The sequence below is a fragment of the Mytilus galloprovincialis genome, chromosome 13, assembly GCF_965363235.1.
Source record: "Mytilus galloprovincialis chromosome 13, xbMytGall1.hap1.1, whole genome shotgun sequence".
NCBI lineage: Eukaryota > Metazoa > Mollusca > Bivalvia > Mytilida > Mytilidae > Mytilus > Mytilus galloprovincialis.
Genome location: NC_134850.1, coordinates 59,717,550 through 59,730,653, shown reverse-complemented (window position 1 = coordinate 59,730,653; position 13,104 = coordinate 59,717,550). Strand labels below are relative to the sequence as shown.

At 30.0% G+C, this 13,104-nt stretch overlaps 1 protein-coding gene across 1 annotated transcript in view; it reads left to right on the top strand.

Annotated features, from left to right (window-relative positions):
- The first annotated feature begins 1,258 nt into the window (after window positions 1-1,258).
- The window catches only part of LOC143056972 (uncharacterized), a 31,167-nt gene continuing 19,321 nt past the window's right edge, over window positions 1,259-13,104 (top strand). The window contains exons 1-3 of the mRNA XM_076230183.1: window positions 1,259-1,384; window positions 8,426-8,542; window positions 10,590-10,669. Coding sequence (XP_076086298.1) covers window positions 1,263-1,384; window positions 8,426-8,542; window positions 10,590-10,669 — 319 coding nt within the window. The 5' untranslated portion in view covers window positions 1,259-1,262. The remainder of the gene's footprint in view (window positions 1,385-8,425; window positions 8,543-10,589; window positions 10,670-13,104) is intronic.

Below are 13,104 nucleotides of genomic sequence, written 5' to 3'. Positions count from 1 at the left end.
TTGCTGAAATTTTTGCACCCTCGAGCATCCTTTAAGGACATTTATTTAAATGAACAAAATGATCAATTAAGTGCAATTATATGTAAGTAAATGCATAAACAGAACTAATAAAATCAATACACTAAAATTACTGAAACATTTCTGATTAAATCAGTATTGAAACAGTCCTTAAACAGTAATTACAAAGTCAGTACTGAAACAGAACTGTTGCAGAACTGATACAGTAATGACAAAACAGTACTGAAACAGAACTGAAAAAATCAGCACTGAAACGATACTGACAAAATTAGTACTAGAACAGTACTGACAAATTCAGTACTGAAACAGAACTAAAAAAATCAGTACTGAATTCATAGAAAGTATAACATTATAAGTTTAGTCTTTCATATGTAAGAGGTTAGAAATGTACCAAAAAAACGTGGATAAATTCTTGGTAGTGTACCGTTTATTGTTTCGTTGCCAAATTCACTTACTTTCCTTTTATCGTTGTACTTGTGCTGATAAATACTTAGGAAAGTAAGTGAATTTTACAATGAAACAACAATTCACAAAATAATCATACGATTTTTTTGAAATTATAATGATGGTCTTCTCATCGAAATGATTAGAATATTTATTTGGAATACGCTTGGTCCTCCACGGTAATTTATTTAACCTTATAGATTTTGTTTTATTGGAGCCTCATGAGTCTTTTGAAAACAAAACGCGCGTCTTAAACAATATGTGTGAAATTTTATCACGACAAGAGAGAATCCTCCGCAAAGTGTTAACTGTTGGTTTATATATGTGATGCATTAAACGCACAGGCTTTTATTTTTATCAATTCTCAGATTTTTCTCTTTTTATTATTATGATGTGTTTTATGTAATATACCTACTAATAAAACAAACATTTCAGTCTACCAACGGAGCGGGGAAACAAATGGGTTCAAGTTTCAATATGAATAACGCATGTATATAGATCAAATTATCAATAATTATTCTTAAACTTGTATGCACTGCTGTAATCGTATTAAAATCATTTTGTTAGATATGTTTACAGTTGGACTGGTATTTATTTATCAAATTTGTATATTCTCAATTGCACTGCAAAATCGATTACATTACTCTTTTATGAACATTACAGTATGCATATGCTTTATATTTTTGTTTGTATAAAATACTATTTTACAGTTAAGTGGGTATTCATTATTCTAGTTTCTATTTTTATCCATGTGTTTGGTAAATATATATATATAAAATCATCTATAGGTCTTCAATATAATGGACCAGGAAGACTTCCTGTTTAATATGCAGAATACATTGCATAGACTTGGCTTCATATGTTCTGAACGAGGTAAATCCAGCATGAGCTTACTTAGGCTTCTTGTAATTCTGCATTTCAGGTAACATTTTTATTTCAACTTTTTGATTTTAAATGTCAGTTGCTTTAACATATTTTATGCAGAAAAACGATTGTTTGCATTGATATCAGGAATGTATCAAAAACATACAGCATTCAAATATTTTTGTATCTTCACTTTAATTTTGAGAAAACTTCCTTTAGTTAGTTAATCAAGTTTCGTCTTGTGCAGGTGAAAGTTGACATTTAACACTCCTTTCACCTGTCGAAAATGGCAGGCTGGGTGATTGCTATTGCAATTTGTGTCCTTCGTCGTCAATCGTTGTCTGTCAGACGATAATTATTACCCAAAAGAAATTCTCCTTAGAAACTAATGGGATCAATACAAATGGAGCAATACGTGGTCACAATTTTCCTAAGGAAATTCAATTAGTTGTAAGTAGTGATAACCATGATCCTGCTTGTCAACCAATATGTCCGTTCAGATTAGAAATAGAACATATAACCGCTTATATTAGAAATAGAGCATATAGAAAAATGCAAGTTTTGTCAATTATCTAGAAAATTGTTATAGTTAGAGAAAATCTGATAAAGCAGAAATCTTCAAAATATCGATATCTATCTACATAAAGATTACTTAGCATAAAAGTGTAAATAAATAGCCCTTGAATGTTTATTTCAAACATTTTGTACTTTTTTGTTTGAACAATCTACTAGCACTTATCATTTCTCATACATTTTGTGTTTTATTTTTATGTTATCTTTATTTATAAACAGATTATAACTTTCCTTAGTTTCCTAAGATGTCTTCCTAAATGTATAAACAAAATTTAAAGTGTATTTGGTAATAAGATTTCATTTGGCAACTTAATTCATACATACTTTTGACATAAAAAAAAATGTCCAGTAATATTCGCTGATTTAATCTGACTTCTGGTCACTACAACATTTGACAACAGGATTGGTTAATTATCCAACTTTCACTTCGTTATTAGTGTTCTGGAACAACGGAGACACGCTTGTTTTCATTTATATATCAACACCTTGTGTTTTTTGTTTTATTTTTTAGTAAACTTATTATTATATAATATCTATTTTTTTGGTTGTTTATTTCTCGTTTGTATTCCTTATTTGGTTAAATAAACATAAGTGTAAAAAAAAAAAGCAAGTACATACCATGCGAAACCCTCATGAGTATTTAATGTTGTTGAACATCAAAGATGTAGCATTGTATCCTCTACAATATATTGATATTTTGGTTAGTCTGTAATGTCGGGAGACACGTATCCTGTTGACACACCAGGTCTTAAGAAGGCTCATGGGTATAAAAATTTCAGGCAAAATTAAACAATTTTTTTTTTATTACAAATTGTATTTATTACTTTATTAGTTGTAAAAAAGTACAAAAATCATTCAAATGAATCAATTCGTTTTGGCCCCAGATGTTATTTTAAAATGTATGTCTCATTGAAAAAGCTTCAAATTATCTCCCTTTGGTGCAAAATTGCCATTATTTTGGTATTAAAATTGATATATCTTTTTTAAATCATCGTTAACCTATATTTTTTATTATTATTTTCAAATAAGAAGTACTTAAAACTAAACTATTTATTGTAAAAGTTTAGCGATTTCTATAATTAAATTCTTTTTTTATTTCGATATAACCTCTTATTCTCCAATAAGTTCAACAGAAAATAAGTACAAAAATGTATGCTTCTTTCGAAGGCAGATTGTGAGCGTAAATGAACGGTGACCCCATTTTTATATTTTATTTTTCTATCAAGTATAAGATAAAGTTTATTCATAGAAAAATATAGCGAAACCTATATTAATAAGACTTTTTTTATTTAGACCCGCGAGACCCCTTACAAACCGAATACTTTTAAGAAGGCACAATATTACTGTGCTTATCCATGCAATCCATACAATAAATTTGAATCTTGAAAAGTATGAAACCCAACAAGTTAGTGTAATATGAGTCAAGACTTACCATAAACTATGATACTCAAAACTAAATTAGGGAGTTTGTGGACAATGTTGATAATTGCCATTGCAGGTACATACAATCTAAAAAAAAACATAATGTGTATGTATTCATTTAGAACACTACAAATACAACAACTATAACACTTTTTATCTTGTTAACGTTACTGCAATGACAAAAATATGGATACAAAAGACTATTTTTTCCTCACAAATCAGAAAATATATGTAGCATGTACATGTAAATATAGTTGTTAATATTGTCGTGGCTGTCAACCAAACTCTTGACTTAAGTTTTAATTATTTTAATATAGTCTACACTCTTTTTGAGTTTTACCGTGCGTATTGTTGTGCGTTAGTTTTTTTTCTATATTAGCTAGATGTATAGGGGAGGGTTGAGATCTCAAAAAACATGTTTAACTCCGCCACAAATTTGCACCTCAATTTTATACCCTAATGAATTTGTCTTTACCCGTGTATTAAATTTTGAACATATATCTTTAACCACCTGTTACATTAACCCTAAGTTGCCCAGGGAAGCAACTCGTGCAGTGCTTTTTACTTTTTACTGTATACTGCTTTACAGTTAAGTGGATATTCAATATTCTAGTTGTTTATTCATATTTTTGGTTAATACATATCTTAATCTATAGTTCTTCCATTGACATACCAGGAAGACTTCTCGTTTCATATGCACAATTGTTTAATTTTTTTACAAAATTCCAAAGTTTAACGTCCATTAAATCTTTAATCGAGTGTCATCTAGTAAAAATAGGTTTTTAAATTCAACAGTCTTTTTTTTTTAGCTTACCTGACCAAACAAAAAACCAAGATTGAGTGATTGCTATTGCATTTGTCGTCCATCAATGTCTGTTTACTAACACAGCTTTCTGAAAACTGAAACTAATGGGCCACATTGGACAAAATTTGACTACATTTTTCTGTAGGATACTCAAAAAGTTTAAATAGTGTGTTCGATGATAATGTCTGACAACCAAGCATATAGTAAAAGTTTAAGTATTGTCAATCAACTGGAAAACCGTTACAGATAGAGAAAGTCTGAGAAAGCAGAAATCTTCAAAATGTCGATATCTACCTACTGTCCATTTGCTAAAAAATTCAGGGATCTCCATATATAAGTAATCGCTCTTGAATATTGAATGAAAACCTATAGAAGACAAGACAGAATCTGTTATGGGGAATAAATATCAAATGGAGAAAGTCTACATAAAAATTACCTAGTGAGACAAAAGTCGACTCCTTATAGGGTTATATCCCTTGAATGGAGATCTAAAAAAAAATTGGTACGTTTTTGTTGGAAAACATTGGAAATATATTAATTGCATGGTTTTATCCAATTTACAAAAACATCACAGGGATGAGATAAAGACACATAAGATGGGTTTTTGCGCTTACCCTGTATCAGGAATAGGCGTTATACCTTTTTATTTCTGTGGACAGCCTTCTTGTGTCCAAGCACAATAACTGAAATCTTACAAAAAAGTACTGCTAGGTTTAATCGGTTACAATTCCTCATACATTCCGTGGCTACTCATTTTCTTAACTTTTACTTTATGTTAACTTTAATTTGTATACAAATTAAAACTTTCCCTTAATTATTTCTTCCTAAATTTATAAAGACATGTTACGGTATATCAAACATTTTATTTAGCAACTAAGTTCATACACACTTAATCAAGTTCCAGTATAATATGCTTATTTAGTCTGATTGCTGGTCAATACAATTTGTTTAATCTTATACCATAAAAGAGGCGTGACACGATTCGTTTTGTGGATTAGATCAATACATATAAGGTTTCAAACATGTTTTATACAATTTTGCTGGTCAAAACCTGATCAATCTGCATTTTCAGTCCAAAGAATATCAAGAATGAGCGCGCTGGTAATAATTTAAATATTTATAATTAGATAACGATCACGTGATAATGCTTGTGTCATTGAATACAGGCTGGAAAATGTCTCCACCTGGACGATGTCGATTATTTTTTTACACAATTACGGTATGTACAGCCCTTTTTCCGATTAATGACAAATGCCTTCATCAAATTGAGCTATTTGAGCCATTATGTCTGGTAAAAGACATTAATTCTTCGTGCAAATATTCCAACAAATACAATATTTCCGACAATACCCATCGCCTTTTACCTTATATATTGCTTAGTATGATGAATACATGTAATAAAGTTCTTTCTGCATATTTTTTCTAAATAAACTTCTTTCAATAAGGGTTATTGATTGGTAAATAAAGGCCTGGTAAACTGTCCTTTTTCTCTCTGTTACGGTATGTTATTTGGATGCACCAGAAGCCGAAAAAACGATTGTAAAAGTCAAATAAGGCGTTCTCCAGGGGTCATTTTTTGTATTTTACTTTTTTTTTTTTTGTTATGTAGGGACTTTTACGTTTAAATTTATCACCAAAATGTATGCCTATATTTTTTTTCGGTTGGAAATCATACATCACACTAGTTTTGAGTTTGGAAAATTATTCAATTAACAATTTTATTACTTCCCCCGTGTTATCGCAACATTTATTGGAGGCTGTTGTTTTAGTTATTGAATTTTGACCAGGTTAAATGTAAGAAGGCATCTGTAGTGTGATTTAGTCACGTGAAATGTTATTTACCTTTTTAAACCATACATTTTAAAGAGAAAATATCTTATGTTAAAATAATTAATATGGAAATTCTACACATTTATAGTATGCAATTCCATCCAGACCCTTATAAAATCTAACTCCAAATTTTAGAAATTTCACAAAGCAAACTCAAATTCACATATTTCCATCCATCTTTCGCTAATATAACTAGCAATCTATTCGTTAATTTCTACCAGCAAACTGCTTGAGTCCAGTGAAATATTCCCAACACGTTATATTCTTTTTTATATGTATGCCAAAAACATTTCTTTAAAAGGGTAATTTATTTTCATGTACTAGAATGTTTTTGTTTTTTTAAATGTCTACAATAGGGATAATTTCCCCATTGTTGAAAAAGAGGGGGTCATTGCAGTGCGTCAAAGCTTATACACCAGTTTTGTGTATCGTTCCTATTTAAATTATCGAGTTTTATGCCTAATCATGTTTGATGAAATTATAGACTTGCATTAATACAGAAAAATTATTTTTCCATCTCAAGAAGAAGTCAATTAAATAAATTCATCTATAATAAACATAACAATAACTGCATATTCTTAAAAGCAATTAAAAAAATTAGATTTATATACTTGTTGTCTATCAGTTATTAAACTGGTTGGCGTTTTAATCAGTGGTGCATAGGGTATTGTATGGCCTTACTACAAGTATTCAAATAACATCAGGTAGTTATACCTGTATTATTGTAACAGTAATATACTCCTACCTAAAATCAGAATATATGAAGTAATATTGCGTTATAACTATGTTTTATCAATCACCCATGAGGCGTAACAACTAAAGCTTACAACTTCAAACGAGACCTGAAATTTCGAACACAGGTGATGTATGATGAATCCTCAACTCTAAATTCCTTAAGATAGTGGGCGGAACAAAGTGTTGTTTAGGGCTGTTAAAAAGTCAGTCTAAGTGAGCGTGTCATTCGAAAAAATAAATATCATGTCACTATTCTATTTAATTATATTGCTGAATCCATTATCACACATAAACATTTTTGTCACTGTCATGCGTTTTGTTTGATAATAATCAAAACTAAATTTGCGTTGTAATTTGTGTCAATATAAATGATAGACACCGTTGACGTAGTAGCCTCGTTCTGAGTGACTTCCTGGATGGAAATATGTATATTTAACAGGTCGATGAATTGTTGCATTAAAATATATATTTTACCAAATATTTAACACTTATTTGCTATCGAAGTATTTTAGAAAGTAATGTATAGATAAACATTTTGAAACAAAAATTAAAAATCGTGTCGTGTCTCCTTTAAGGTGGTACCTAACACTATTACTAAAATCAATTTGGCTCGTTTAATTTTCATAAAATGTTGACAAAGTATGTACTTTGACCCTTTCACAAAAATATAAAAATTTCAAAAAAATTGAACCAACCATTTTTTCAGAAAAATTACATTGGTTATAGATTTTTTAGATTTTATTTTATTTAAAGTGCAACCTGATACAATATACATGAAATTACAATTACATTTCAATACATTAGCAATAGTATACCATATCAGCCAGCCTTCAGAGGCTTATGAAGCACTATATAGCAGTTTGACAAACACTAATTTTGATCATTAAGAAGCTTAATATTCCTTTAACAACGCAACGTAATTAAAACGTTCAGCTGATTTTACAGAGTTATATCCCTGTAGTATTAGGTACCACCTTAACTTGGTTCTAAGTGCTCCGTTAAAAGGTCGTTGTCGATCTTTGTCACTGTTTTGCCATTTCTCCTGTTCAGGCCTTTTGAGCTTGTTTTCATTTATAGCAACACCTTGTGCGAGGCTCATAATGTAAAAAGTTGAAATATATCAAGGCGACATTCAAACCCAATAATTTAAATGGAAAGTGACTGACTTAAATCGAAAAGGCAAACAAGTCTTCAAAACAATACATAACTAAAATTTTAAAAAAGTAACATTAAGAATACAACAAGCATAGCGGGTTCTTATGTGCTCAGAAAGGTTTAGGAGGTCCTTTTCCACAGTTGGATTAGTCATATCAATAGTGGACAGTACACTTTGGCAATACATCATCCAATCTCATGATAGCGAATTATATGTTCCACTGCATACACACATTATACGTGTTAAATGTCAATTTTGAAAGTCGATTTCAACCTTTTTAATCCCAAATTTCTTTTGTTGAAGTCGAAACTAATAAGCATAATCTTGTACTACCGCTTTATTTATTTTGCGTGTAAACGTTCCACATAACATGATCTGCTATATTCTCATATTGGGTTTATTTGATCTGTGTTGTCCATTGTCTGTGTGTTCATATCTATTTCCTCAAAGCAGTCAGTTGTCGGTGGTTGGTGTGGTACATTTGTATGTTTAAGTTTAGTTTTTTATTCTAGAGCATTCCATCGTGTTGCCTTGTTAAAATCAGATGACATATCTAAATAATGATTTTGCATTTTCAGCATTGTAGAGGCGGGAATTTGCTATTCATCATACGCCTGTAGTTATACAGGTTATGAATCACAAAGTTACAAAATTCGATGCGGATGGTTTGACTGGGACAGATGTACAAGATACAGGTATGTGCATGTCTCTGTTGATCTTTTAAATACACCTTTAATGTATCATTTGTTCTATTATTTGTCTTACTTAGCAGCTAATTTAAAGAATCCACATAGCAAGTAGATCAATTGTATATTATAACATAAACGTCAACGGATTAAGGTAGATGGGGTTCTAAATTAAAATAAAGTTTATTTCATACTTTTTCACAAAATACAATAAAACATATTGGTAACAGGGATTTTATCACGCTACAAGTTCAGCAACATTGTTAGATTTTAAATAGGTAAATCTCATTTTGTGTAATAAAAGGAAAACTACGACGGAAGCCTATTAGCGCCACACAACGTTTTTTTTAATATTTCTTCATATGTTTACGTAATAACGCAAACATTTGCGAAATAACGGAAACCTTTTGCGTCATAACGCAAACATTTGCGATATAACGCAAACATTTGTGATAGAACGCAGACATTTGCGAAATAACGCAAACCTTTGCGAAATAACGCAAACATTTGTGTTATCTTATTTCTTATATTATGTTCAAAGGAAGTAGCAGCTATAAATGTCATGATAAATATGTATATATATTACATAGAAAATGGAGTAAATTGAAGTTATATCGAAGAATATATAAAATCAACCCTGCTAATACAGCTACATGTATAGACCAAATATAAATATAATTCCAAAGTAAGCTCTCGTTTGAGGATTGTGTAAGGTGGTTAGATCTTAACAAGCTATCTTTTTTGTAATAAAATGAAGATGTTTAATTAATTAAATTATATTCTCTCCATTCAAACTCTACCCAAGCATCCTGAAGTTACTTCATTAGATTGAAATAAAAATCCCATGTCTTTCTATCAAAGAATATGTATCATATTCTGCGATTTCTTGCATCAAAATTCAAAAACAAATGTTTCTTTATTAAAAATTTATTTAAAACAGAAAGATCATGTTGTCTATTTGGCTTGAAAGTTTCACATTTATTTGACATTTTTTTTTTGCTCAAATCACTCTTAATCTATGTATATCTTATTTTCCTATGCATATTTATCATAATGATTTTGCCTTGTATGTATGTTTCTTTTTTTATCTACTAGTAAATCACAACCGAAATGAATGACAGACGGACATATATACAAAAATTAATGAATAATTGAAATCAAGATATTTGTGTTATTTCGCAAAGGTTTGAGTTATAGCGCAATTGTTGGTTTAAATTCGCCAATGTTTGCGTTATATCGCAAAAGTTTGCGTTATATCGCAAAAGTTTGCGTTATTTCGTAAAGATTTGCATTATAACGTAAAAGGTTTCAGTTATAACGCAAAGGTTTGCGTTATTTCGAAAAGGTTTGCGTAATTTCGCAAATATTTGAGGTATTTCGCAAACCTTTGCGTTAATTCGCAAATGTTTGCGTTATATCGCAAATGTTTGCGTTATTTCGCAAAGGTTTGCGTTTTAAAGAAAAAGTTTGCGTAATTTTGCATATGTTTGCGTTATATCGCAAAGGTTTGTGTTATTTCCTAGGAAATTTTTTTTTAAAGTTGTGTGGCGCTTATACGCTTCTGTAAACTACACCATGGAATGTTAAATATATATTATGAGAAATTAGCTCTAATAATATGCTTTCAGATAAGAAAAAGAAACAAATGGGTTTACCGGACAATACGTAAATTCACTACACTTTCTATTATAAATGTAACTTTATCTGAGTTATCTACCCTAAGATTTTTTTTTATCTCTCCTATCGTGGCAAACTTGGTAAAAAAAATATTCAAACATATAAATTCTGTTGATTGTAAAATACAGCCGTAAATATGATAAAACACATAATTCTGTATGGATACATGAGAAGTCTTACACGTGCATTACATACTACTAACGAAACCTGTACATTTTATTAAAGACTTACAACAATTGTTATATGCTATTTCAAAATTCAAGATGGAAGAAGATACTCCAGCTGCCTTAATTAGAGTATAAAAATTAATCTTAACTTATTTTTCATCTTTCTGTTGTGCAAAATTTATAAAAAAAATAAAGAATTCTTTTTAATTTAGGTCCAAAGCAAAAACCTATTATAGAAGATGTTACACTTCACATTGCTGTTCAGGATTCACTGGATCATCTTGCTCACAGGGTATTTATAACATGCCTAACATTTCTAATTTCATAATTATAGTATAGCAAAACGCGTTAAAGATTAAATACACATACTGTTGCGGGTTTATTCAACATGTTTTCTAAAGACGATATTGATTGTATTTTCAATGTTAAATTATGTAAACACAAATAAATGTGATTATGTACTGGACAGTTAGTAAACAACTTATCAAACGACAAAATTCGTATGTAGCAAAAACAAATTAGTTACATCCAGTCATCACCAGTGCATCCATTACACGGCGATGTTATCCTCGATCTTGGGGATGAGGTTGGATTGTGATTAAATTATGCTATAGATTCCGATCAGTAGGTAGTACACCTGCATTTGTTAAAGATGGTTGTGACACCTGTTTTGAGTCAATACAATCATTAGACATTATAAATTCTAAACACATTAGCAATTTAAAACATTTATTTGAATTAATACAACCGTAAAAGATCAACTTTAATGAGAGAGTACTTTATCAACACTTCAAACATAATTCTATTTTGAAATTAAATTTCTATGTTGATCTAAACAGGTGTTAAAAGACTTAAATATTGATGCATATTTGATGTTATTTGGTAAATTTTTATATCAAATGATATGCAGACTGCTTTGAATTAAATTTCAAAGATATTTTCAGTCTTGTTTTCAGAAAATGGTTGTTCATGTAGTCCTATGAAGTAGAATTTGTATAATGATTTTCGTATGACAAAGGAACGAAACATCAGGACAAATCTGAAAATTTCACTTCATAACTCTTTGATGTTATACACACTTCAAGAGTACTTTTTTCTCATAAACAATATTATAAGAAAACCAAGACAAAATAATGTACTTCATGTGAAGATATTCAATGATTACCATCACAACAAATGCCTAAAAGTCTGAAAAGAACAGTGTTTGTCTCAATTTGCATGAACAATTACTTTACATTCTCTAAAAGTCTCATACTTGTGTCTTAATTTTTCTTGATATTTTCTGATTTATGTCAAATTGGTATAAAATTTACTCGACAAATTCTTGACATTCTGAATATTGTCTTCAAATTTCTGGACATCTTAAATTGAAAATGGAAATGGGGAATGCATCAAAGAAACAACAACCTGACCATAGAGCAGACAACAGCCGAAGGCCACCAATTGGTCTTCAATGCTGCGAGAAACTCCCGCACCTGAGGAAGTCATTCCGATGGCCCCTTAACAAATATGTATACTAGTTCAATGATAATTGAGATCATACTAGTCTCCAAATTATACACAAGAAACTAAAATTAAAATTTATACAAGACTAACAAAGGCCAGATGCGCTTGACTTGGGATGCAGCAGGGTTTAACATGTTTTTTAGGTCTCAATCCTCCCCCTATACCTCCAGCCAATGCAGAAAAAATAAACGTACAACAATACGCACAACAAAACTCATTTTAAGAGAAGTCCAAGTCCGATGTCAGAATAGAACAAAAGAAACTAAACAAAATGACAATAATACATCAATTAATAAAGGACTACTAGCAGTTACTGACATGCCAGCTCCAGACCTCAATTAAACTGATTAAAAGACTATGTCTTCATCATATGAATATCAATCATAATCCCTCCCGTTAGGGATTGCCTATTATACCATCATAAAATATATGAAAAGAACCGTGTCATGCCAACAACTGGTTTTAGAATAAATGTATTTAATTCCGATTCAAAGACCCTATAAATGAATCGATATTATTCTAAATTCTCTACTTTTAAATGCTGTATTAAAATGTCTCCACAAGTTCTCGACGTTCTATTTTTTTTCTCATTATGGCTTGACATATTCTGAACATTTTGAATTTTGCATTATGTTTACGTGACAATTCTGTGTTTTACAAATCATGACCAGTATACATAATATATATCTTTATTGTTATTTCAATTTACACTTATTCCCAAAAAAAAAGAAAAAAAAAGTTAGGTATGTACATATTTTTGTAATTAAAATTTGGGTAATTTATAAATATTTTTATAAATACGATAAAATTTGAAATATTAACAAATTCATGTCAGTGTCTTGATATAAACCAATTTAAATGTGAGTTTGTACTTATAAATGATTGCTAAATATTTGAAACCATATCAAACTGTAAGCAAATTTCATTTTTCATGCATAATATTAAATGGTAATATGGTAAATAAACAATATATAATATATTCGAACAGCTTTAAGACAGTCAAGAATGTGCCAAGGCATATTCGGACATTATCAAGCATGTCAAAAATATGTTAAGACGTATTTAGACATTATTTAGAATGTCACGAGTATGTCAAGACTGATCGAGACAAATTTGAGACATTCAAGACTTATTAGATGACAAAGAAAGTGTTGAGAAAAAATTTTAGACAATGTTAATACTGTTAAGATATTAGTCAAGAAAAATCAAGAATTTTATTTA